Source organism: Rhinopithecus roxellana, chromosome 1, assembly GCF_007565055.1.
Source record: "Rhinopithecus roxellana isolate Shanxi Qingling chromosome 1, ASM756505v1, whole genome shotgun sequence".
NCBI lineage: Eukaryota > Metazoa > Chordata > Mammalia > Primates > Cercopithecidae > Rhinopithecus > Rhinopithecus roxellana.
Window position 1 is genome coordinate 47,231,000 of NC_044549.1, and position 25,617 is coordinate 47,256,616.

The following is a 25,617-nucleotide window of genomic DNA, read 5'->3' on the forward strand; positions in this document are numbered from 1 at the left end:
CGGGACGCGATCCGCGCCAAGACCCGGCGTAGAGTCCGGCTCGGAACCGCGCGTGCGCGGACGCTGCCGGGCGATGCGCGAGGCCTGCTGGGCCGACGTGACGTGGGGCGGGGCTGCGGGGCGCCAGAGGCGGGGCGGGGCGCCGGGACCGACTAGGGCGGGGCGCGGGGTCGGGGGCGGAGCGCCGGCACTGAAGAGGGCGGAGGGCGGAGGGCGGAGGGCGGAGGGCGGAGGGCGGAGGGCGGGGCGCGGGACCGCCGGGGAGTGGGTGAGGCTCCGAAAGCTAAGCGCTTCGCTCTCGTTCCCGCTGGCTTAGAAGTCGAGGCTTGTCTGACTTCGAGTCATATTAATATTTCAGACACTTAACAAGCAGCCTCTCGTAAGCACTGACCGCGTCCCAGGGGCTGTGCCTGCTGAGCTGATTAAGCGTGCGCGGTCACCCAGGGGTGAGGAAACAGGCACGGAGAGCTTGAGTCACACACACAGTTGGCAGCCGGCAGATTCAGGATTCGAACCTGTCCAACAGTCTGGATGCCTACCCCCAGCTCACTTAAGTGCAAGCCCGCCCGCCGCCGCTGGCGCACAGACCTCGTTTGCTTTGGCCCAGATCCTTGCTGGGCACACGGGGCCTCCCTGATAGGTAGGGCCCCTGTCTGTATTTCCAACTGTATTTCCTACTAAACTTGACAAAACCTCACTCTGCAACAGCTGAATTACTTACTGTTTCCGTTCCTCGTCCTCTCCCACCTCACCGTGCACCTCCACATTCAGTCTGGACTCCTCCACTTCAACCTCACCACCACTCAGATCCAAACCCGCACTTCATTCCTGGGTACTTGAAAAATAACTACTAGCTGGTCATCGGTCTTCCTCCGCTCCACTCGCTCCCATCCACGGGGCACAGTTTTATGATCTAAAAATTGCACATCAAATTATGCTCACCCCCATCCCGAAGGCGCGTATGGCCTTGCTAGTCTACCCTCCCCGACCTGTTTCCCTCCCTTCCCGCCACTCTCCCGCTGCCCCCCACCGTTCCCCCGCACCCCACCTCCTTTTCCCAGTTCATCCAGCAGGCCAAGCTGGTTCCAGCCTCAGAGACTTGGCGCAGCTGATTCTGATTCCTCCGGGAGGACTCTGCGGCCCTTCTGATCCAAAGCACATGTTTACCCAGTCCCGTATTCCCACCTCTGTCTGATCTGTTTGCTCTTAGAGCTCTCATCACCCGTTGTTTTGTGTGTTCCTTCCCTGCTCCTTCACTGTCTCTCCCCCCTCTGGAATGTAGTCTGCTGGAGCCCAGGAACTGTGTCCTATTCACGGTGTGTGCCCAGAAAGACTCTTGATGCATATTTATTAAATACATGAATGCTTTATTATTAAGAGTATTTTTTAGAAGTAACACAAATTATAATATTAAAAAGAATAGGATACATCCATTATATATATCAGTTTATGGCGAAAGCATATTGTTCCTAGACCATTCAGTGGAGGAAAGAATAGTCATTTCAACAATGGCGGCACTGGGACAACTGGATCTCCACATGGAAAAGAACCAATTTGGACCTGTATCTCTCATCAGAGGCAAAAATTAACTCAAAATAGAACAAAAGCCTACATGTAAAGCATAAAACTATTTGAAGAAAAATAGGTGTAAATCTATGTGACCCTGTATTAGGGAATAGTTTCTTATGTATAATATTGAAAGCAAAAGAAAGAAAAATAGATAACTTGGACTTCATCAAAATTAAAAACTTACTCAGGTAAAAGGGCACGAATAAAACAGTGAAAAGACAACTCAGGATGGGAGAAGAGTGTGCAAATCGTGTATCTGATAAGGATCTACTATCTGGAATATATAAAGAACTCTTTTAACTCAACAAGAAGACAAACAGTCCACTTTTTTAAAAGGCAAAGGTTTGAATAGACATATTTCTCCAAAGAAGATAATACAAACAGCCAATAAGCAAATAAAAAGAGACTCAACATCATGAATCATTAGGGAAATGCAAATCAAAACACAGTGAGATACAACTTCACACCTACTAAAATAGTGGTAATTTTTTAAAAAACAGGATATAGAAAAATTGGAACCCTCACATATTGCTGGTGGGAATGTATAATGGTGCGGTGTGGAAAACAGTTTGGCAGTTCTACAGAAAGCTAAACATCATCTCCACATGAGCCAGCAAGTCCATCCCTATGTTGCTGAGGCTGAAGCGTGGTGGCTCTTCACAGGTGCAGTCATAACTCAGCCTCCAATTGGCCTCAAGCAGTCCTTCCAGGTCAGCCTCCCAATTAACTGGACTACAGGCATATGCCATCATGCCCAACCTGAAGAAAAAGAAATATTTTAAAATAAATTTAGTGTAGCCTAAGTGTCCGGTGTCTATAAAGTCTACAGTAGTGCAGTCATGCCCGAGGCCTTCACATTCACTCACCACTCACTCACTGACTCACTCAGTGCACTTCCCAGTCCTACAAGCTCCTTTCATGGTAAGTGCCCTATACGGGTGTACCATTTCTTTATATTTTATGTTAATAGCTTATTTTTACTGTACCTTTTCTATATTTATCTATGTTTAGAGACACAACACTTACTCTTGTGTTACAGTTACCTGGCGTATTTAGCATGGTACCATGCTGTGCAGGTGTATAGCCTAGGAGCAGTAGGCTATCCCACGTAGCCTAGGTGTGTAGTAGGCTGTGCCATCTAGGTTTGTGAAAGAATACTCTATGACATGCATATGATGATGGAATTGTCTATTAATGCATTTCTCAGAAAGTATTCATTAAGTGCTCATTAAGAGATTCCTTACTATACATTTATATTAAATATAATCAAATTTGATTTACATGGATTAAAAAACCAAATTTTAGAGTTCAGTTCCTCTCTGTGTCAAATACTGTGTCAAATACTGAACACACTGTGTACAGCCTGCAGTTACCACACTGGACAGTGCAGACCGCCACTAGGTCCGTCACTGCTGTAAGGCAGGGTCTGGACGCTGCTGCTGTCCTGGTCTTTCACACAGCTCACCAGGCACCCCAGCATGGCAGCTGGCCTCTCGGAGGGTATGTTGCTAGAACTCCAGCAGCCCTCTCTTAGGACCCAGACCCAGAAGTTGCACAGCATTGATTATGCCACATTCTCGTGATCAAAGTAAGTCATAAGACACTGCAGACCCAGGCAAGGGGAATTTGTACTCCACCTCTCAATGGGAGGTGCTGGAAATAATTTGCAGCCATCTTTAAACTATCACAACTTCTCTGTGCCTCAGTTTCCTCATCTGTAAAATGAAGAGGACTGAGAAAGAAAAAGGGCAGCCCCTGCCATCCAGAAACTGGTCGGGTGCTAAAGCTGGGCCACTCTGTTCTGTAAGACTTGAACCATCACGCAGAAAACCAACCTAGGCCAAGGTCACTGAGACACAATGACACGAGACAAAGCAAGGCCACGTCATGATGTGTCTCCACCCAGGTAAATGGCACAATTGCTGTGTCATTTACAAGACACCCAGCACCCCCTCTCTCAGCTAACGTGAGCGACTGCCGCTTTTGTAACCCTGACAGCCTGTCTGTCTGTGTGCCCCCTGTCTCTATATAGGATTTAGTCAGAAACCTAGTCATGGTGTTGACTCGATTTCTGGTAAGAGCCAATCCAGAGCAAATCCCCGCTTCCTAAGACTCCCCCACCCAACCAAAGCTCAAATCTGATACTCGGTTGTTTCTAATGCCCTCTGCTGAGACACCCTGAAAGGAGCAACAGGACTCCTGGCGAGGGTCAGACGCACCACTTCACCAGGTGGGCTCGAGTCAGCTCAATGTTGTCATTCAGTAGGACTCAGGCAGAGACTTGAACTTGGTAGTCTCAAAGGAGTCCCCCAAATTACAAGGACCACAGAGCTTGTGTCTCAGGCCACTCAGACCTGCACTCTCCAGGCTGTGTGGAAAGGATTTTGGAGAAGCCAGGAGAAGGGACACAGATGACACATGCATGCACGCTCAGATTTATTTGTGTCTGGGGAGAAATCCCACCAACCCAGGTATCGCTGGATGTCCAGCACCTCTTTTGGGCTAAAAGGCATCACGTGGATCTTGAGATTGCTAACAGAAGTGTCCATGATTCCCAAATTTTGATGGGAGTGGGGATGGGGTTCATGGGGAGCAAAAGAGCATCTCTTTGTCAAAGGTCACAAGTTCAAATCCCAGCAGAGGTCATACAAGTCACACAAATGTGGGAGACAGATGGGCACAGGAAACATAGAAGCTCATGCCAAGGGACAAACAGCACGCACACTCCGTCTCACCGTGGGGTCTGTAGGGATTGGAAGGGACTGTGGCCAAGTGTAGAGAGCTAGGCCAGCCCAGAGGGGCCCCCAGCAGATCACTGCCACAGAGGTAGTGAGAGCATGGTGTCACCTTACATCTTGATTTTCAAAAAATAAGCTCTGGATTTCTCCCAATTTGTAAACATTGGTGACAAAATCAAGTTTTTTTAAAACAGGACAGACCAAACAAAACACAACTGCAGTCTGAGTGTGGTGCTGTGTTCCTGTGGTCCCAGCTACTTGGGAGGCTGAGGCAGGAGGATCGCTTCAGCCCAGGAGTTCAAGGCTACAATGGGCCATGATTGCACCACTGCACTCCAGCCTGGGTGACAGAACAAGACCCAGTTTCTAAAAAATATAAAAATAAAACATATCCCAGCACTTTGGGAGGCCGAGATGGGCGGATCACGAGGTCAGGAGATCGAGACCATCCTGGCTAAGATGGTGAAACCCTGTCTCTACTAAAAAATACAAAAAACTAGCCAGGCAAGGTGGTGGGCACCTGTAGTCCCAGCTACTCGGGAGGCTGAGGCAGGAGAATGGCGTAAACCCGGGAGGCGGAGCTTGCAGTGAGCTGAGATCCGGCCACTGCACTCCAGCCTGGGCGACAGAGCGAGACTCCGTCTCAAAAAATAAAATAAAATAAAATAAAATAAAATAAAATAAATAAAATAAAATAAAATATAAAATATAAAATAAAAAATATAAAATATAAAATAAAAAAATAAAAAAATAAATAAAATAAAATAAAATAAAATAAATAAAATAAAATAAAATAAAATAAAATAAAATAACTGCAGATCAAGTCCGGCCCACAGGCCCCTGTGTGGTTGTCTACTCTGGGAAAACTGGAACGGGAGAGTGCACCACTCAGCCGGGCCCTCCCTCCCTGACCTGGGCTTGCCAGCAAGGAAAGCATACAGTTCCCAGGGACCCTGGGTTTGCAGGGAGCAGGGGCTGCCCAGGGAGAGGACCCTAATGCTGCACTACAGGGACTGAGCCTTTCTCACCACCAACTGTTAAGGCAACTGAACCCTACACTCATCATGGCCAGTTGGTTTCTCTTTTAATCATTTTGATGAAAACATTTCTAACTGGACTATACATCCTTGCCTTCTGAAAAACAAGATGGTACTAGGCACATCAGAAGCCACACTGTTCCGTCTATGGCGACTACAGCTGTGGCCAGCTACCCCAATTCCGCTGTGAGCCCCGTGGGAGTCAGCCGTCACTTCTCTTTGCAGCAGCCGACAGCAGGTTGGCATGCAGGGGCCCAGGGAAGTAGCTTGCTCCCTGGCATGGCTTGGTATGGAGCCCAGAGGGGGCCTGGGGTGTGGCTAGAAGCCACCAGAGCCCTGCCTGTCCTTCAAGAGGGAAGCTGCTGGATGGGGAAAGGGTGATGCCAGGGCCCTGCGGCCTGCTCTTAAGATGTGCGCACAGATACATGCAGCAGGGTCTTCCATGGAGATGTGGGGACAGATGATGCATTCCTACACAGTCTGTCTTATCTCTCTCTCTATCTCTCTCTGTCTTTCTCTCTTTCTCTGTCTCTTCCTCTCTGTATCTCTCTCTTTCTCTGTCAGTTTCTCTCTCTCTCTCTGTCTCTCTCAGTGACTCTGTCTCTGTCTTTCTGGCTCTGCCTCTCTCTGTAACACTCTCTCCTCTCTGTCTCTACCATGGAAGGATGCAGCGAGAAGCTGGCCTCACCAGGAATCACTCCAGTGGCACCTGATCTTGGGCTTCCAGCCTGCAAATGTGTTTCATTTCTGTTGTTTGGGCCCCAGTGCCAGACGTTATGTGGCAGCCGCCCTAGCTGACCAACCTGGTTGCTGTGTTTCCAGGCCCCACGTCTTGGTTCTGGCAGGAAGAAGGGGTGAAGGCAAAAAGCAACCCCACTGGATCTGTCCATTTTATTAGAAAAACGATGGCTTTCAAGAAGGCCTGCCCCACAGACCCCGCCATCATCTCATGGGCCAGGACTAGGCCAACAGTCCCTCCTAACAGCAAGGAAGACTGGAGAATCAGGCGGGTTTTTTGCCCTATATTGCTGCCCACACAAAACGAGGCTTTTCTTCACAAGGGAAAGGGGAGAATGGCTACTGGGGAGGAGACACGGAGTGCAGGGAGGGTGGGGACCAAGAACCCGGCTGGCCTGCCCCTCTCGTCCACAGACATGTGGGGTGTCTGGTTTTCTGTGGCCCTCAGAGGCCCACCCCACAGGCTCTTTCTCATTTCTCTGTTTAGGATGAGTTATCTGTTCGTCTGCTGCACGCCCAGCTAAGGGAATGACATTCATGAGCCATGGCCCTGACAGAGGCCACCTCCCCCATCCCAGTGACCTCTCACGAGACTCTGGACCCATCCATTGCTGGGTTACGGGATTGGGGGAGGGGTGCCAGACTCCAGCCTCAGGGACCAACACTCTTCCTGAAGTCTCCTTTGCTGTATCCCTTAGGCTGTGCTGGCCTCAGGGAGTGCCTCTGCTCTCTCATTTCTTTCCCAGTAAGTGATTTATCCTTAGGGCAGACCTGGCCTGCCCATCCACCAGCCCACAGTGCAGCACACAGCTCTGTTGAACCCTTTATTTCCCCGTCTATCCTCCTTCCTGAACTCCTTCAGGCCAACAGCCCAGCATGCCAAGGGTCCAGAAAGTGTTTGCACAGACAGCAGATGGGCAGCAGACAGACAGAGTTGCATGGAGGCTGGCAGGTGGCCAGGAGGCAGAGGGTGTAATCATCCCAGCTGGAGATAGCTTGGCCAGTGTTCACCGCAGGGCCCCCAGGCAGGCTTGGGACTCAGCCCTAAATGGACTTTGACACCCTTCAGGGCTCCCAGGCAAGTGGCATGGTCATGGACAGAGGGCTGCACGTCTCTGGGCCTCAGCGGTCTGTCTGTAAAATGAGGCTGTGGTGGCACCCTGCGCAGGGCACCATAAAGGCCACATGTGAGAAGTGCAGGTGGTGCGGGTGTGCAGGAAGGGTATGTGCCATGGCTGGGCAGGTGAGGATCGCCAGGGAGGAAGGGAGGCAGGGGCCGCGACTCTTGGCTCCCTCAGAGCTGCAGGGCCTGCTGGAGCACCCGCTCGTCCTCCACCTCGTGGGGCAGTGTCACCACCAAGCTGCTGTTCTCCTGCATGGTCTGGCAGATGATCTCATAGGCCTTCTGGTTCCCTGACCAGCAACGCCGGGCCACCTGGAGCAAGGAGGGGGAGAGCAGTCCATGTCAACAAACCTGGGCTCCCCACGTGTGTCCTGGCTCCCACACTTGGGGCCTCTTTGCTTCGGGACCTCTGAGGCTGTCCATGGGGCCAGCTGCCCTTTTGTGTCTGTCCCATCTCTACCCCCAGCTTAGGCTCCCTGTCTCTGGCCCTCCTCTGGGATCTGAAACTGGCCGTTATCACACCTAGTCCCGCTCCCCTGGCTCTGAGAATGGCCTTGCCTCCGGAGTCCTCCGCAGCACCTTCCTCTCCTCTAGAATCCACCTTGACCTGAGCCCTACCTTCACAATCTCCCTGCAGTCCACTTTCTTCCCTCCACCTGGTCTCCCCTGGAGGACGCCATGCCTCCTCCCCCATTCCCCACTGCCATTCTTGCCACCCCTGCCTCCACTGTCCACATGGTCCTCACACCTGTCCCCAACCCACTTTTCCATGCCACAGCCGGGGCATCTCCTAGAACAAAACCTCCTGCTCTGGGATGAAGACCTCTAGCCCCAACCCTGCCAGAAGCCCTGCAGCTCCCGGTGAGTTGGGGTGAGTCTCCTGCCAGCACCCTCTTTGTCCTCATGCTCACACTCTGGGCCCAGCCCAGGGACTCTTAGTCATCCAGACTATCTGAACTCCCGCCTTGGCTCCAAGCCTCCCCTCATTCTCTGGGTCCCACCTGTCTCCCCATCATCACCTCACCTGACCTCCATTTGAGCTGATTCCCCCTTCCTGGCTGCTGTGCTGTGGTCATGAGAGGAATCCGGCCCCTGTCCCCACACCCAGGAGATGATGTATGACAGCAAACATGGATGGGGGTCACCCAGCTGAAGGCCCTGCCTTCAGGAGGTGGCGAGGACTGGGCTGACTTACACCGTTGGAGACATCCCAGCTGAGCATCAGCCTGGCTCTCTGCTCGGCCTCTGGGGTACCGTCCAGCAGCAGGCCAAATCCCCCATTGATCACCTCACCCCTGTAGGAGGCAGAGGAGTTTCCAGTTCAGTCCTTGGGCCCAGCCCCGCACAGAGCAGGTAGAAGCCCATGTTTTGGAAGCATTAGCTTGAGACGGCATCAGGGTTGGGGCCGCCACACTGCCACCCTCTGCAGCCTGGTGGATGCAGGAGTCATGTAGGCAAGCAGAGCTGAGAGCAGCGTGGCCACCTGCCGCCCGTCTGCCCACTTGTGCCCCCTGTGCTGGGCCCGTCGGCCTCGAGCCCACTTCCAGCACCCATTGGAGGTCACCCCTTGATGGAAACCTCCTGGGCACCCCCAGTGGGCTATAGCTGCCTGCTCCCTGCATTCTCAGAGTGCTGCCCTATAAAGCACACTCCCCTTGGTGTGTCTTGTATGACTCAATTCAGTCATCACTCTTTCTGGTTTTATCTTTAAAAACTATTTTTTTTTAGAGATGGAATTTCACTATGCTGCTCAAGATGACCATGAAATCCTGGCCTGAAGCAATCCTCTTGCCTCAACCTCCCAAAATGCTGGGATTAGAGGCATGGGCCTCTGTGCCCCGCCTGATTTTATCCTTATGATCTTTATCTTCCTTATCTCTTCTTTCTGCCTGCCTCAAGTGTATGGTGGGGTCCTTCTGATTACCTGATCTGAAGGCTAAGTTCCTTTATTTTCAATATTTCTGATTTTCTAATTAATGCATTTCTCTCCCTCTAACAGTTTTTGATATGTTCTTGTTTTCATTTGTTTCCTAACAGATGAGTTGAACAGATGAGTTTCCTAATAGATGAGAAGTGTGTTGAAGCTCTGCCGCTGTTTCCGTACATGTGCACTGCAGCTGTTCCCCATCAGCCTGGGATGGCCCTCCTCATCCTCAGCCATCCACCTACAAGCTGCTGCCCTTGAAGGATCCAGCCTTGGCTCCTGCTCAGTCTTCTCAGCTTTCAGTCACACACAAGAAGCACCCTTGATTTTGTAAACACCTGTCATTGTGTTGTTGCAAACGTGTCCCTCCTGCCTCTTAGTCCTCACTTGCAGTGTATCTGTTTCTTTTTCCTCCAGCACCCAAAATGTGCATCTGGTTTCTCTTGTCTCACATCCTTCAGGCCCATCTGGCTTTCCCTGCTTCTCTGCTCAGCCTGAATCCTACTGACCACAACCTCAACCAGTTCTCACCAGGAAGCCGGTGAGAGGTGCCCTGTGCCCCTCGCAGCCACCTGCCCTGCCCATTCCTGGTCCCAGAAGCTGCACCCCTCCTACGAGTGAGCCAGCCCTGCTGCCTACCATGCTGCACTGGCATCCCTGCACCTGGGCAATCTGTGCCCTGCAGTGGGTTGCCCTCACACCTCCCACCAGCCTCCAGGTGGGAAGGTGCTCTGAGTCGATCTAAGGTCATTGCCATTCATCTGTCAGAGGAGCAACAGCCATGCCCAGGCCTGAGCACTCCCAGTGTCCCGCAGCTGGAGAGGCCTCTTGGAGATTAGAACTACAGATTTTGTTTTAGAAGCCTGCATCCCAGAGGGTCACAGACCAAGGCCACTCAGCTTCAGGTGACCTTGGCAAACTGACCACAGAGGAGCCCTGAACTTGCAGATCCCAGGAAAATGGGAACGCTAACACATTGCTATTAATAGCGAATTTGGGGTAACTCACAAATGGTGTTGGAACAACTAACTATACCTTAGAGAAAAACATGAAAGTAGAAAAACATAAATGCCGGATGTATTAAAGTGCATGATTCGATGAGTTAACATATATGGATAGTTTAGAAGTCCTTGCACATGTTACACTCTACAAGTGTTAGCTATTATCAGCTCATTTCCTCTTCACCCCTAGCCTACAAGGCAGTTACTATTATTATGCTTATTTTCTCATTGAGAAACAAAGGCACAGCAAGGCTACCCTGTGCAGGCAGATGGCCTAAGAACTGCTGTCAACTATGGCACTCCAGGGCTGTCCATTGGGGCATCACAGAAGGCGTGTGGGAGGGTGGGGGAGGGCTGTGTGCACAGACAGGGCCCTGGAAGCTCTGGCTACTCAGAGAGGTCCTTGGGGCAGAGGATCAGCGTCACCAGGAGTTTGCTGGAAATGCTGAATCTCCATCCCACCCCAGACCTGCTTTTCTTTCTTTCCTTCCCCCCCCCCTTTTTTTTTTTTGTAGAGAGGGTGTCTCACTATGTTTCCCAGGCTTTACTCAAACCTCCTGGGCTCCAGCAATCCTCCTGCCTCAGCCTTCTAAGTAGCTGGGACTATAGGCATGCACTACCAGGCCTGACTCAGACCTGCATTTTTACAATAATCTGCATTTTAATAATATCCCCAGAGGATTTCTGTGCACATTCAAGTTTCAGATGCACTGTAAGACATTGTTTAGTGTGAAAAAGTGGCAGTATCCAGATATATAATAGATGATGGATAGAACATAGCCATCTACCCTTGCCCCTCCCACACCTCACCAACAAAACTGCAGAGGAATTATTTAACCCACAAGGATGAGGAGAAAGGGACAGGAGAACGAGTGAAGGGATTCTGAAAGCTGGAGGCAGGCATCAGAAAGCTCCAGCTCAGTGGCCATGGGAGAGACCGGCAGAACCCATTGGCGCCCCAGGACCCAGGGAACTCCAGGAGCGGGTGGTCAGCACCAAGGGGCTCCGAAGGAGGGCAAGAGCAGGGGTAAAGTCGGAAACACCGGCTGGAAGCCTGCTCACCTGAGGTGGGCTCCCAGCTGCCCACCCACCTGCTGCCTAGAGGCTGCCTGAGCGGGCCCTCGGTGGCCACTGGAACTGACCGTCTCACATGTGAGGCCACAGCACCAACGGGGAGGCCTCACCCCTCTCACTGGGTCCTCCCAATAGGGAAAGGAAATCAGAAAAGTCTTTTATGAGGTCCGACCAACCCAAGAACAACAGCCTGGCTCTTGTCTTGATCTCTTGTACTCTGTGGCCCAGCCAGATGGCCCTGTCCTGAAGCCTATGGTCCAAACGTCCACCTGAGCATGCAGGGCTGCAGCCAGCCGAGCAGTGCCCTATCTAAACTTGAGCGCTGGGCAGATGGCACAAAGACAGATGGCAAACGGGCAATCAGGAAGAGGGGCTGCAGGAGACAGTGGCACAGAGGAGGCTAGAAACAACACACAGCTGTCACTGGTTGTCCTGGAGTGGAGCCAACAGACAAGCGGAAACACGGGACGGTCAGTCCAGGAATGTGAGGGTGAGTGCACAGCCTAGAAACAGGGATCAATGCACAGGAAGGAGAAACGCTGCAGAGTTGTGGGGGGTGGGGCGTCCCCTTGGAGTAGCCACAGTGGGGATGGAATTGGGAGTGGCATCCCTTTCAAGTAGCCATGGTGGGGACTGAGTTGGGAGTGGCGTCCCTTTGGAGCAGCCATGGTTGGAGGATAGACGTTTTTTCCGATGAGTTAGATTATGTATATGTGTAAGTGTGATGGGTCCCAGAATGAATCTGTGGCACTTTCCCAAAAGACCCCTCAAGGGCAGCAGGGTAAAAGGTCCCAGTATCTGGTCAGTCTGTGTCCCTGTCCACAGAGTCTGGGGGAAACCTTGGGGGAGCAATTTAGCAATTTGCAGTGAGCATTACCTATCTTGGGGAGCCCTGAGGGCAGGGTCAGTTGTGCCCTGTGTCTGCCTGAATTCTGGCCCTGCTGTCCCTGCCCTAAGGCCCTCAGGGTATGCCCTCTTCCTCGGCCTGCCCAGCCTCGTCCCTTCCTGTCTTCGGCTGTCTGTCAGCAATAATAACGGATCCTGGGGAACCTGGGGTCAGACCCCGGCTCCATCGCCAGCTCCATGGCCCTGGGCAAACTGGTCAGCCTCCTTCAGAGCCACTCTCTTTCCCTCCAGAAATGACTCAGGAAATCCTGCACAGAAATGCCAGGTACCCAATGGCCAGGCAGCCCTTTTCTGCCCGGAGCTTTCTACATCCTGTGTGTCGGAAAGGACATGGCCTTAGTCACATTTTCCTCCAATTACAGCCACCTGAGTGCCACAGCATGGAACTGCAGCCTCCAAGGACAGGAGGCCAAGCCAGCCTGTTGGAATGCTCCGCCAGGACTTGGTTCTGGAGGGTAGGGGACCACTAGACCCGACCAAAATAGGCTCAGAGGCCAGTTTGGAGATGGCCAATGGAGCCGGGAAGGGGGCGTTGTCCTCCCTCCGAAGCTGCAGCACCCCTTGCTGCTCCCCGCAGCCCCGAATCCAGCTTCAACTAGGAGCCCAGACCTGGGCACCTTTTCTCATAGAGGCCAGCCAGGCAGGGGCAGAGCTGGGAGCCGAGGGGAGAGGGGAGCTGAGACCTCAGGTCTCCTGCCCCCAGCCCAGCTACCCTGGGAGCCTCACTCTCCTTGCACTCTCAAGTGAGGTGGTCAGAGCAGGGAACAGAAGACCCTGGCCATGAAAGCACCAGGAATTCCATGGGAACACATGGAAACTGACACGCTGGAAACTGACATGAGGAGGGCGGCTGCCATTCTTGCAGAATGAATGAATCCTGCAGAGCCTCTGTAAGAGGCCTCTGAGACCCATGCGGCAGGGGAGATCCAGAGAGGTGTGGTGGCTAATGCAAGTCCGCTCCTGAAGTTCTGTCATCTGTCTCCGCTCACACAAGGAACACGTTTTCCACAAGGTGCTGGCAGGGGAGGTGACCAGGGAGGTAGGGCCCAGGACTTCAGGCACCTCAGCCTGGCCCTGCCCCAAAGGAACCCCCAAAACTTCCACATGAGCCCACACCCTGTCCTCTGAAACCTTCTTACCAGCCCACACCCCCTCCGTTGTGAAGGGCAACCCAGGTGGCTCCGCGACAGGCGTCTCCCACGAAGTTCTGCACAGCCATGTCTGTGGAAATAGAGATGCCTCCGCTCATCACCCCCTGCACTGGGTGGGCGCCGGGCTTAGTCAGGCCAGCCTCGGCTTGGGGCATCCGCAGGCCCCACTGGCTAAGCCCGCACTGCTCGGCTGGAAGGATGGGGCGGATGGGGCGGCAGCTAAGCCCTAGGGACAGCGCCTCTCACAGGAGCAGTCATGTGTGCTGGCAGAGCCAGAGCTGGAGCGGGAGAAATTGACACATGCCTAGTTGTCCCATGGTGGAGCTCTCCAGCACTGAGCGCCAGGTAAAGCACTCCGGAAGCAGAGGCAACAAAAGAATTAAAAGGGATGTGGAACCAGTGTTAGTTCAGATAAGCAGAGTGCCAAAGAGAGTCACTCCTACTCTTAAAAATGGGAGGAGCAACCTGCAAATGAATGGCTTCCCTTGACCCCATTAGGGAATTGAGGTCCCAGGACAACCATCCAACCTGAAACCTGGGGAGTGAGAGCATCTGCAGAGAGAAATAGAGGCCAAGTCAGTCACCTTGTAAGTGTTCAACACATTGCTAAGGGACAGGCGCGGGCCAGCCTGAGACCGTGAGCCCCGGGGTGGACAGAGATAAAGGGGTTTGCACCCTCTTGCAGGCTCTTCCCCTCAAAACCCCAATGGGTGCCACAGAGAAGATCAGGGAGAACCCTAAGAATATCCCCCCTCCTCTCGGTGCTGGGCTGTGAAGATGGGGAAGAGATCAGGAGCCAAAAAACGCAAGACGTGCAGCTCTAGGATCTGGAAAGGTAAAGAAACAGCTGGCTGCCCACAGCCTGAAGGTCACCCACGTCCAGGGCAGCCCGCTGGCCTGGTGTGCCTGGCACTCGTCGGTTTTACAACTGGAAGTCCCACATCCCAGACCCCCTCAGTCTGGGGTTGGTCACTCTATGCTGAGCCTCTCAGATGCCAGAACATCTTTCGAAACATTGTGACTGACTGAATGCATCAATTTTTAATAAAATCCAAATCTAAAATGAAAGTTTAAGACATTTTCGTCTTCCTCACCTGCACAGAAGGCAGAACCATCGTAAATGTTGGAGGTCTCCCTAAAGGGGCTGTCAGTGCCACTCACGTCATGGTGGTCTCGGCTCAGGACCACCGGCGCCTGTGCATGGAAGGACAGAAGCTGTCAGCCAACAATGTCCACCATGGCTGCCTGGTAAAGGCTGAGGACAAGGGGCAAGCCACACTAGAACCCGCTGGATTTCTCCCCCTGGAAAATAGACCCTTTTCACAACTATTTCTGATGTCATCTGTAGCTTGGAATAGATTCATGTGTGTCCGGCAACACTCGTGTGTAATACATGTGTGAGCTCACCAAGTACTCACAGCCACCCTGTTCAGATAGGCACAACTGTTATCATGCCCACTGCATAGATGAGAAAGCGGAGGCACAGAGAGGAGAAGAAATTTCCCCTACATCACAGAGCGAGTGAGTTGTGAGCTGGGATTTAACTGGCACGTGTTATGTGCTGGTGCTCCTCGTCTTACGATGGGGCTACATCTTAATAAGCCCATTATACCCTAAGTAAAAAAATGACTTAGAGTATTTTTAACTTACAATGGACTCATTTGGACACAACCCCATTGTACATCGAGGACAGTACTAAACAAGTGTCACTTCACACCATTGTAAAGCAGAAAAATTGTTAAGTCCTAGTGTCTGCTTAGTCTGGGCTCAAGCCTCAGGCAGGCTGGCCCCTGACCTGTGCAATAGAGACATGGCTGGCTGATGACCTGGAGGTGTTGGGGGACATCACTGGGGGAGTATTGGCAGCACCTACCATGAGACCTTGGGCAGGTCACTTCCCTCTGGGAATAGCTCTTGGTTTCCTGGACGAGGTAATTGCTAAGAGCCTTTTTGTGCTACCAGTCTCTGTGAGGACAAAGACTTTTCGCACGGAGAAAGCACTCACACTGAGTTTGATTTTTTAATACACTCATTGGCAGCACTCCCTGTTCCCCAGGACTCTCTGGCTGCTCAGATACCCAGGAGAGGCAGCTGGCTGCTGCTTAGCCCCGGTGAGATGGATGTCATGCAGCCCTGGAGGTCAGGTAGGGCTGTGGCTAAGGGCAGGTCAGCTGGCTCCCCTATGCTGTGCATAGGCAGGCCCGCTATGAAAAGGAGTCCTGGCCAGGCACAGTGGCTCATTCCTGTAATCCTAACACTTTGGGAGGCCAAGGCAGGGAGATCACTTGAGGTCAGGAGTTCAAGACCAGCCTGGCCAATATGGCAAAACCCTGTCTCCACTAAAAATGCATAAATTAGCCGGGTGTTGTGGCGCACACCTGTAATCACAGCTACTCAGGGGGCTGAGGCATGAGAATCACTTTAATTTTGGGGGGCGGAGGTTGCAGTGAGTTGAGACCCCACCTGGGATGTGGAGTGAGACTTTCTCCCGAAAAAAAAAAAAAAAGAGAGAGAGAGAAAAGAAAATGAGTTCTAACTGGCAATTTAAGAAACAGAGTGAAGGAACTGGGAGGAACCCTGGCTAAAGAGAAGGGGTAGGGGGAGCCATATGATACTCGGCACAGGGAGCGTGTCAGCCTGGCTCTGCACGGTTCAGTCAGGAGAGGGAGCAGGCAGGTCAGTACCTGGTTCGCAGTGTACCTGGGGAGCAGCCCAGCTGTTCCAGCTAAGTAGTCCTATTCCCATCACCAGGCCCTGGCAACTTTTCTTCCAAGTGTCCCATAAAGCAGATAGGGCTGGTTGATGGGCATGAACTTCTCAATCCCCCCAGGGGATCCCGAAATTTCACAGGCCCCCTGTGCCAGAGGATCCATCCTGCCAATAGCCTGGGATGCCCTGTGCTCCTGAATGACGAGGCCCACCTTTCCCTCCTTCAACAGGCCAGGCCTGTTCCCACGTCTTCACCTGGGCAATGAAACCACCTTCCCTCAGATATCCTGACACTTTCTGGCCATTCAGGTCTCAGCTCAATGTCAGCAACTCAGAGAGGCTGTCCTGACGACCCCTCTTCGCCATGTTCATATCCTGCATGCCGCTCCTCACCCTCTGAAACCCTGTCTCAGTGTGTACCTTCAGCTTTGCGTCAATCACCCTTCACCACACTACACAGGTCTGTCTTGTTCTCTGTTATGTCCCCGGTGGTTAAGACATGCTGCACAGCAGCCGCACTCAGCCTAGCACTGTCCAGTGAATGAACGCATGCGTACTGACCCGTTTCTGCTAGCCAGCTGACCGCAGCCCGGGGCGAGTGCGCCTAGAACCTCCTAGCAGTTCCCGGGAACACCTGGGCTTCCAGGAAGCACTGGGTGGGTGTGTTTGGCTGTGTCCAGCACGGCTGGCTGCTGCCTTTGCTGCCGGTGCCACCCCCAGAATCATGCCAGGGTGGCCTTCGCACCTCTGTCCCAATGCCTATCTTACATCTGGCCAGTAACATTCCTGGCGCTTCTGAAAAGAGAGACGCCCACAAGAACTCTGTGGGAGGAGGAGCCAGAGTCCCTCGGAGCAAGCACGCCCAGGGTTCCGTCCTCGAGGCAGGCCTGGCTGATTGGGAGCAAAACGAGCAAAAGCTAGGGAAGTTTGCCATTGCTTGAGAAAAGGGAGTTCCATGAAGATGTGTAAAGTGGCCGGGCACGGTGGCTCAAGCCTATAATCCCAGCACTTTGGGAGGCCGAGACGGGCGGATCACGAGGTCAGGAGATCGAGACCATCCTGGCTAACACTGTGAAACCCCGTCTCTACTAAAAATACAAAAAACTAGCCGGGCGAAGTGGCGGGCGCCTGTAGTCCCAGCTACTCCGGAGGCTGAGGCAGGAGAATGGTGTAAACTCGGGAGGCGGAGCTTGCAGTGAGCTGAGATCCGGCCACTGCACTCCAGCCCGGGCAACAGAGCAAGACTCCATCTCAAAAAAAAAAAAAAAAAAAAAAAAAAAAAAGATGTGTAAAGTTACTTTGTGGAAGCTGACTCACTCAGTCCTCACACATACGCTTTTTATTCTCTTTTCACAGAAGAGGGAAACCAAGGCTCAGAGAGGGCCCCGGACTTGCCCAAGCTCACACAGAGGGACCAATGATGGGGGCTGACACACACAGAGCAGGGTCCCCAGACACCTCCCCCAATCCCAGATTATCCCCAGAGGGGCCTTGGAGCCCCCGAGCCACCTATGCTCCAGGGAGGTTACCTATTTTGAGCACTGCTCCTGCTCCTCCAGGCCCTGCTTCCCACCACCCCCTCACGGCCGCCTCACCCTTGCCTCCCCAATAGAGCCCTTCTACTCAGCTGGTACCAGGGACCAAAGCCTTCAGCAAAACCTGATCTCCCTAAAGAGGGGGAAGTTTGGGCCTCAGCTGCGGGAGGCCTAAGCTCCCAGGAGGGGCTGGTCCACTGCTCCTGAGCACTGGGCTGCCGAGGCCCAACAGGGGTGTCATCCCACCCAGAAGGCTGTGGGGTGCAGCCGAGGCACAGGCGGGAAGGCCCAGGGCAGGAAAGGCAGTGGGAAGAGGTTGAGGGATGCTTCCCCTGGAGCACAGGACACCTCACCTTGATCCTCCTGCAGGCGATGGCCTGGTTAATGGCTACAGCGATGGCCACACGGCCCTTCTGGTCTGAGTACAGGATCCTTGCCTGGGAGCCCACCACCTGAGGAGAGAAGGGCAACAGGTGTCTCAGCTGACACAGGCAGCAATACCAGGACCTGACCGTGCAGGGAGATGCAGGCGGCACTTCCACCGTGGGACATGGCCCTTGGCAGCCTGAGTGCCTCTCTAACAATGTCCAGGAGGACCCCCAAGGTGCGTGGTAGCTCTCAAATCTGTGACCTGAGGTGAGCCCCCACATTCAGCCCACTAGACAGCCACACCAGCCCCACATGTCCACTGCAGTCTGGGCCCCCAGACACCTTCCCCCAATTCCAGATTATCCCCAGAGGGGCCTTGGATCCCCTGAGCTATCTGTGCTCCAGGGAGGTTACCTATTGTGAGCACTGCTCCTGCTCCATCCCACAGTGATGACATCAACACCACCCAGGGCAAGTTTGCATCTGGCCTGCTCCACTCTTAGTATGCCACACAGCCTCTCGGCTGTGAGTCTTATGGGAAGATACTGTCATCCTCATCATAAGCTCCATTTTCCAGATGATATGGCCCCGAGAGGTGGAGCCACCTGTCCGCAGGTTGGCTGTCTGTCTGCCGCACCCAGGAGCTCAGCCACCCAGTGATTGCCTCTCCTGGCAGTAACAGGTGGTTGTCCCCGGGAGACAAAGCTTCAGCGCATGAAATGAGTCACTGTGTAGCTCTGCGGTCCTCAAGCCGGATGACATTTGGCAATGACTGAAGACATTTTTGGGTGCTACTGGCAAGGGTACGGATGCTGCTAAACACTGTACAACAGCCCCCATGATGAAGAAGAAGCCCCAAATGACTCCAAGAGATACGTGCACACACGTGTTCACAGCAGCATGACAACAGCCAAGAGATGGAGGCGACCTGGGTGTCCAGCGCGGTGCACAGATGAACCAAACGTGGTCTATCCGTACAGTGGATTGTGATTCAGCTTTAAAAGGAAGGAAATTCCGACCCATGCTATAACATGGATGGACAAAAGGACAAACACTTCTGATCTCGCTTATATGAGGTTGTTGAGTGCCAGGGTCTGTGGGAGCAGAATGGGGAGTTAGCGTTTAATGGGGACAGAGTTTTGGTTTGGGAAGATGAAAAACCTCTGAGATGGATGGTGGTGATGGCTGCACAGCAGTGTGAATGTGCTTGAAGCCACTGCACTGCACGTTCAAAAATGGCAAAGATGGTTAAGATGGTAAATTTTATGTTTATGTATAATTTACCATAATTAAAGAAAATTTATCCAGCCCCAAATGTCAGTACGCCGAGGCTGAGAAACCCTGGTTTCTCCAAAGAAGATGCAGGTGTCTGCCCCAGCTGCTGGTGAGCTCAACCAGGAGCCAGTTAAAAGGCGGCAGAGCTGGTAAAAGGCGGCAAGGCCTGGCCACAGAGGCAGCTGTGCACCTGGCCGCGAGCTCAGCTTTGGCCAGGACAGTGAGTCTAGCTGCTTCTTCCTCCCTCATGGGTTCCTAGAGAACAGCCTTATTTTACTCACACCAGCTGCCTCAAATCCTTTTCGGAAAAACTACTCGTGTGAATCAGCACTGCAGAGATTTTCAGATTTTTTGGATCCAGAAAAAAATTGGCGAGGAACTGACATAGGATTGCCCACTTTGTTAAGAGTGTACGTTAAAAGAAAATAAATCAAAAAATTTTTAAAGGCAACCTTCTGCAGTCCCCGTTCAGAAGAGAAACAACAGTAAGTATCAGGAGGCACACAATTGCTAGGGAGCTTTAAGTCAAAGCAGACGCACCCTGCTGGCAGCTCCAGCTGCAACTCCACCCCTTACACCCTCAACTCTGGCACCTCCCGAGGCCCCTTCTCAGCCATGCTGGCATCCTCTCAGGCTATCCCCCTCTCTTCTCCACCCCATCTCTGCATTGACCCTGCAACTTCAGCCTCCAAGTCTTGGCCTTGGCATCTCTGACTCCTCACCGCCACAGAGATGCTGTTGGCATGGGGGCTCTGAGGCTGGATACAAATGCAAACCATTGCGCACAGATGAGACAGCCCAGGACGGGGGCAGGCCCCTCCTGGCCCTGGGACTCCTGGGCTAAGACACGGTCCATGGCCAAAGGTGTATGAACAAAATGCCCACTTTTTTTTTTCATTTTGTCCTCAGTACACCCAGCCTGCTGCCACCGTGGGGCCTGTACATGGGCTGGTCCCTCTGCCTCACCCAATTGTCACGTGGTTGCCACCCTTTCTGCATGTAGACCTGGACACACATGCTGGACCCCTTCCCTGGCCACTCTGTGTGAGGCACTCCTCCCTGCTGGTGCTTTCCCGAACACACACCCAGCAGAAACTGGGCAAGACACATCTGTCAGCTCAGCCCCACTATGCACCACCTGTACAAGCAGGGCCACAGGGGCCTGCTGCAAACACTGGCACTGCCGTCTCCACTTTGCAGATGAGGGTGTGGTGCTCAGAGAGGCTGAGCCACTCACCCCAGGTTACACAGCTGAGGATATGGAAGGCTGCTCAGGTCCAGGCACCCTGGCTCTAGAGCCCAAACTCCTTCCTCTGCCGGGCTGCCTCTATTTGTTGAGTAACGGGATGAAGAACGACCTGCCCAACTCTGGTCACTGCCCCAGAGCCCCAGGCCACTTTCCCCTCTATGTTTTAAATTATAAAATATACATTACATAGAATGTACCATCTTAACCATTTCTAAGTACACAGTTTAGTGGCATTAAGTCGATTCATAATGTAAAACCATTGCCCCATCCATCTCCCCATTCCTCATCCCCCAACCCCTGGCATCCACCATTCTGCTTTCTGTCTCTATCAGTTTGACTGCTCTAGGGACCTCATAGACATGGAACCATGTGGTATTTGTCCTTTTGTGACTGGGTTTTTCACTTAGCATGGTGTCCTCCAGGTTCATCCATGTTATAGCATGTGTCAGCACTCCCTTCCGTGTGAGATATTCCATCTCATGGTTACCCACACTTTGTTTATCCCTCCATCCATCAGTGAACACCTGGGTGGTTTCCACAGCTTAGCCATTGTGAATAGTGCTGCTGTGAACATGGGCGTGCAAGTATCTCTCTGCGTCCTTGCTTCCAATTATTTGGGCTACACATCCAGAAGTGGAATTGCTAGGTCATAGGGTAATTCTATTTTTGATTTTTTTTGCAGAAGCTTCCTCTTGTTTTCCATGTGGCTGCACCATTTCACCAACAGTGCACAAGGGTTCCAAATTCTCCGTGTCCTCTCCCAAGCCACCCTTTAAAGGCCCTGGGCTTCTTTCTCCAGCAGCCCCTTGGGCTGCTTCCCCTCCCAGTGTAGCCATCATGGGGCTGGCACAAACAGTCACATGGGATCTGGTGTGTGCACACTCTCAGGGCTTGGCAAGCTGGAGGCCGTGGACCAGGCTGAACGCCCATTGGCAGCACCTCACCTTTGGCAGTCTCCTGACAGCACAGCCACCCCAGCCTCCCCCAGGCCTGGGCCCTCACCAGCCGGTGCCTGGCAGCCTCTCGGATCCAGCGGATGTTGTCCATGTATTGCAGCTTCACAGATACCTTCACTGCAAGGGAGAGGAGAGCAGGCATCAGAGACCCTCCAGGGGCATAGACCCGCCCTCAGGCAGGCTGCTCAGCTCAGCACAGACCCTGCCCTGAGCCCACCACTGAGCCAGGACACAAGGTGAGGGAGCCCATCCCACCCCACCCCTGCCTTTCTGAACTTGGGGACCAGCAGTGCCAATAGTCCCATGAATTAATGCACAGCCGTGCAGCCCACTGCCTGACGCACTCGGTCCCTCCACAAATAGCTATACAGTGCCTACTGTACACCAGCACTGAGCAAGGCACCAGGAACAAAGACCACTGTGGGCTGTGAGGAACACAGGACCGTGGTGAGGGGCCCCCAGGGTGGTGGGTGTGAGAGCTCTCTGAGGAAGTGGTCGTCAAGCTGAGTCTAAAGGCTGGGAAGGAACCGGACAAGAAAGCTCTGAGGGAACAGCATTCCAGGCAGAGGGAACAGCCAGCGCAAAGGCCCTGAGGTGGAAATAAACTTGGCCTATGTAGGAGCTAGTTGGCCAAGTTCACGGAGGATGTGTGTGTGTGAAGAGGCACGGGAGCCTGCCTGACCAGCTCGTGAAAGCAGATTGGTAATTTTCCAGAAATTGTGTGAGCCAGTGGTTAACACAAATATCATTAAAATTTTAAATAAGTTTACACTTTTACCAAATTATACTAAAAATGAAGGTAATAGAAATCCCTCACTCCTGTGACTTCACAGCTGTTGACGAATATCTGCCTGGTGGAGATGCCGCAGGGTGTGCGCTGCGGGCACGTGTTGCTAGGTCAGCATGCCTGGAAACCAGCCAGGCCTGGAGTCTTTACACCAGGGTCCTCGCGGGTGCAGCAGCTCAGGGCTTCTTTTTGGAGGGCTGGTCGTTCCCCACTGGCTGCCTGCTGTTCTCACACCAGGGGAGCCCAGGAGACATCTGACCAGACCCCCAGGAGAAGGCCCCTGCTTCCCCTGCCCTCCTGCCTGGGCCCCTGCCCACCTCCTCCTCCACAGGTGACCACATCTCCCCTCTGCCTGGCTCTCCTGCCCTGGGTCTGTGTAACCTGGACCCCTGCCCAGCCCACCGAACCTGGCTGGCAGCAGGGTGGGTACAGGCCCTAGAGATGTGAAGCACACAGCAGAGGCTGGTGACCCACACAGAAAAGCCACCCAACCTGCAGGAAAGCTGCAGAGAGACCAGGGTAAGAACTGCAATGACAGAGGAAGTGTCATAAAATAACCACGAAATAACAATGTCAGACCTACTCAACAAGAACAAAGGTTGGTTAAAAACCAGGTGGGCCATGTAGACATGGAAAAACACAACCCTCTGGCGGAACCAACACTCAGCATCAGCAAAACCCAGGATGAACATGGGGGACTCTGATGCAGAGGAGACCCTTGTGGACCTGGCAGGCGTGGAAGGCTGGCGGGAGCATGTGGAGGCAGCTTCATCACAGAAGGCAGCAAGAAGGAACTAGAAGCACTGCTGTCAGCACTGCCCTGGCCACGTGGAGGGGGAGGCTGCGTCTGAGAGGGACCATGGCGTGCTGAGCGCTGCCCAGCAACCCTGGCCCCGGCCACTGCTGCCTGGCCACCCTAGCCCTGGACCATCCTGCTTCACCCACTTTGAAGGGCTTTCTGTCACTCGCAGTCAGAGGTCCTCACTGGCAGAGCCCAGGACAGCTCTGGAGGCAGAGGCTTGGTGGTGGGAACTGTGCCTCCATGACTGAGAATGACACTTGGGGACCAGGATCTTTGCAACTCACTCAAGTTTCTTTGAGTCCCTTTGTGTTGCCAGCTGAGCACCCACCAGACTCAAAGTCATCTGCACCTGGGTTCCCTCCCAGAATTAGCTAGGTGGGCCTGCTATGGAAGCTTGTCGCTATGGAGGCAGGAGTTTTGGGGGCCACCCACCCAGGGGCACCCCCACCAACAGCATCACCTCCATCAGCGATGGCTTCCTCCAGCACAGATGCGGCCAGTTCGTCTGTGACCGCCAGGTCCTGGGGGTCCCCCGATGTGCAGACCCAGCGAAAAGGTCCAAATCCCTGGGAGAATATGTCCCTGCAAGCACAGATGCCTCCTCACCCTGGGCCCGCTGGCTTGGGCGGGAGAGGGGGTGCAGGTGTGAGCATGCCAGGGAGGAGGGCTCAGTGTCCAGAATTGGGGTGTGGAACCCCCTAAGCTGCCATTGGACAGAAAGTTCCAGGGGCCTCCCTGTCCCCTCTCTGTGTCCCAGTGCCCCCAGCCCTCCATCCCTGCCTCCTGGTTGTACCATCTCTAGCTGCAGGAATAGGAAGCCGGGACCTGGGCAAACAGAAATGCCCCCAATTGCTGTTACACATGACAAGAAAATCTGTCGCCTAAAAGTGACAGTCACATTGAGAGGAGAGTCAACCTGGGGCGGTGGCCTTGGGGAATTCGGCCTAGGTGAGCTTATCTTCCCAGGAGGCAGGCTTCAAGGCAGGGTTGTCCTGGGGGGAGGATGCCACGGCCTGGGCCCTCCCTGGGTTTCTGCACTTGCTAGGCCAGGGGGCACCTCCTCCTGGGCAGCCCTCCCTCTCCGGAGAGTGCCGGCTGCCAGTGCTCAGCCCCTCCCACCTCTGCACCCCACAGTGAGCCTGATGGTGAGTGGCATTTGCCTTTCACACCTCCATCTCTCTCTGGTCCCACGTGGCACCCACTGAGGACTGGCACATCTTCCAGAAGTCATGCGGCCCCTCCGCCCACAGCAGAAAGCCCAGACTTCTCAGCCTCGCCTAGGCTCCTCTCTGGCTCCTGCCCTCATGCCCTGCTTGTCCTGGGCTGCTGGCCCTCCCCAGACCTGACCCCCATGGCCAGAGAAGCCCACGACCCCCAGGGCCACAGCAGGTGCTGGGCTTCATGATCCAGCCATCAGCTGCCCACAAGGGCCTGCGAAGACACACCCATGAGGGCCTGTGAAGAAACACCATTCAGGGGCAGGTGTTTGCCAGGAAGTGGCCTCGGCCTCTAGGGCCAGCAGTCCCCTGTTCTCGCTGAGGCCCTGCAGGAGGTGTCTCTGGTCTGCATTTCCTCCTCACCTGCCTGTCTGTGGTGGAAAACCCACGAACGGAGCCTGGCCACTTTGGGGTGGTGTGGAGGTCTCAGCGCATGACCTCAGGGGCAGTCAGAGGCTGAGGCTTCTCCAACCTAAACACCCAGGACCCAGACCCTGAAGGGGGCAGGGGCAGCACTGGGCACACTAGATGTGGCAGCTGCCTGTCACTCACCCCATGATGTGCTGCACGTAGGAAGGGTAGCGGAACTCTGTCCTGCCAGCACCTTTCTTCTCCACATCCGCTCCTGTGGGCAGAGCCTGGACAGTCACCGCCCAAGGCAGGACACCCACGGCCACCCTAGATGGCAACTTAAACACAGGGCCCAGTGGGAGGCTGGGGAAGGACCCGCAAGGTCTTTTTCAAGTGAAAGAAGAGAAAAGCAGGGGCAGCCGTGGCCGGCTTGCCGCCATCTATGTGGCCGGGCACAGGATGCATGTGCTTGCCATGGACGCCACGTCAGCCTCCAGCGCACCACAGCCCGCCACCTGCAGGGAGGTGGACAGGGTTGGGGGACTTCCCACCACGGACACTGTGGCTTTTGAACCTCATGCCCCGTGAAAGAATTGCCCATTTCACGGAAGGAAGTTTCCATCACGGAAAAGGAAAGCTGCAATTCTGGGACTGGAGCTTACGCCTGAGTCTTGTACCTGCTCTCCTTATGGGACTTTATGTTCCTAAAGCACGTGGAGAAACTGAGGCCCAGAGAGGCTGAGCCACCTGGCAGGGCCAGCATGCAGAAGGCCTGGCAGAGGCACAGCGAAGCCTCGGTGGGGATTAGCTGGGCCACCCATGGCTGAGCCTCCGAGTGAGGTGGGAGCCAGAGGCACTGGCCCAAGAGGCTGGGCCCAGGGTTGTGGCCCCTCCCTCCTCCTCCTCCCTCCTACCTGCTCTCTGGGCCTCCAAGAGGAAGGCGTTGCCATAGTCCCAGAAGAAGAACTTCTCCTTGGCCAACCTGTTGATGGCTGAGACTTGCCTCCTCAGGCTGCAACAAGCCATGGGTCAGCACCACCGCTGCGAGGCCCTGGGGCCGCCCCCACATGGCACACACAGCACTGCCTGCCATGCTCCCCGCCAAC

At 53.9% G+C, this 25,617-nt stretch overlaps 1 protein-coding gene across 2 annotated transcripts in view; it reads right to left on the minus strand.

The window, feature by feature from the left end:
- Positions 1-6,221: 6,221 nt before the first annotated feature.
- Positions 6,222-25,617, minus strand: part of UROC1 (urocanate hydratase 1) — a 35,698-nt gene continuing 16,302 nt past the window's right edge. The window contains exons 12-20 of one of the 2 annotated variants that reach the window (XM_010380576.2): positions 25,426-25,523; positions 24,713-24,785; positions 23,404-23,525; positions 21,401-21,471; positions 17,859-17,957; positions 14,356-14,455; positions 13,250-13,331; positions 8,401-8,500; positions 6,222-7,517 (exon numbers count right to left, since the gene is read on the minus strand). In XM_010380576.2, the coding sequence (XP_010378878.1) occupies positions 7,377-7,517; positions 8,401-8,500; positions 13,250-13,331; positions 14,356-14,455; positions 17,859-17,957; positions 21,401-21,471; positions 23,404-23,525; positions 24,713-24,785; positions 25,426-25,523 (886 nt within the window). In that variant the 3' untranslated portion in view covers positions 6,222-7,376. The remainder of the gene's footprint in view (positions 7,518-8,400; positions 8,501-13,249; positions 13,332-14,355; positions 14,456-17,858; positions 17,958-21,400; positions 21,472-23,403; positions 23,526-24,712; positions 24,786-25,425; positions 25,524-25,617) is intronic. The other variant, XM_010380577.2, reaches the window with a different exon arrangement.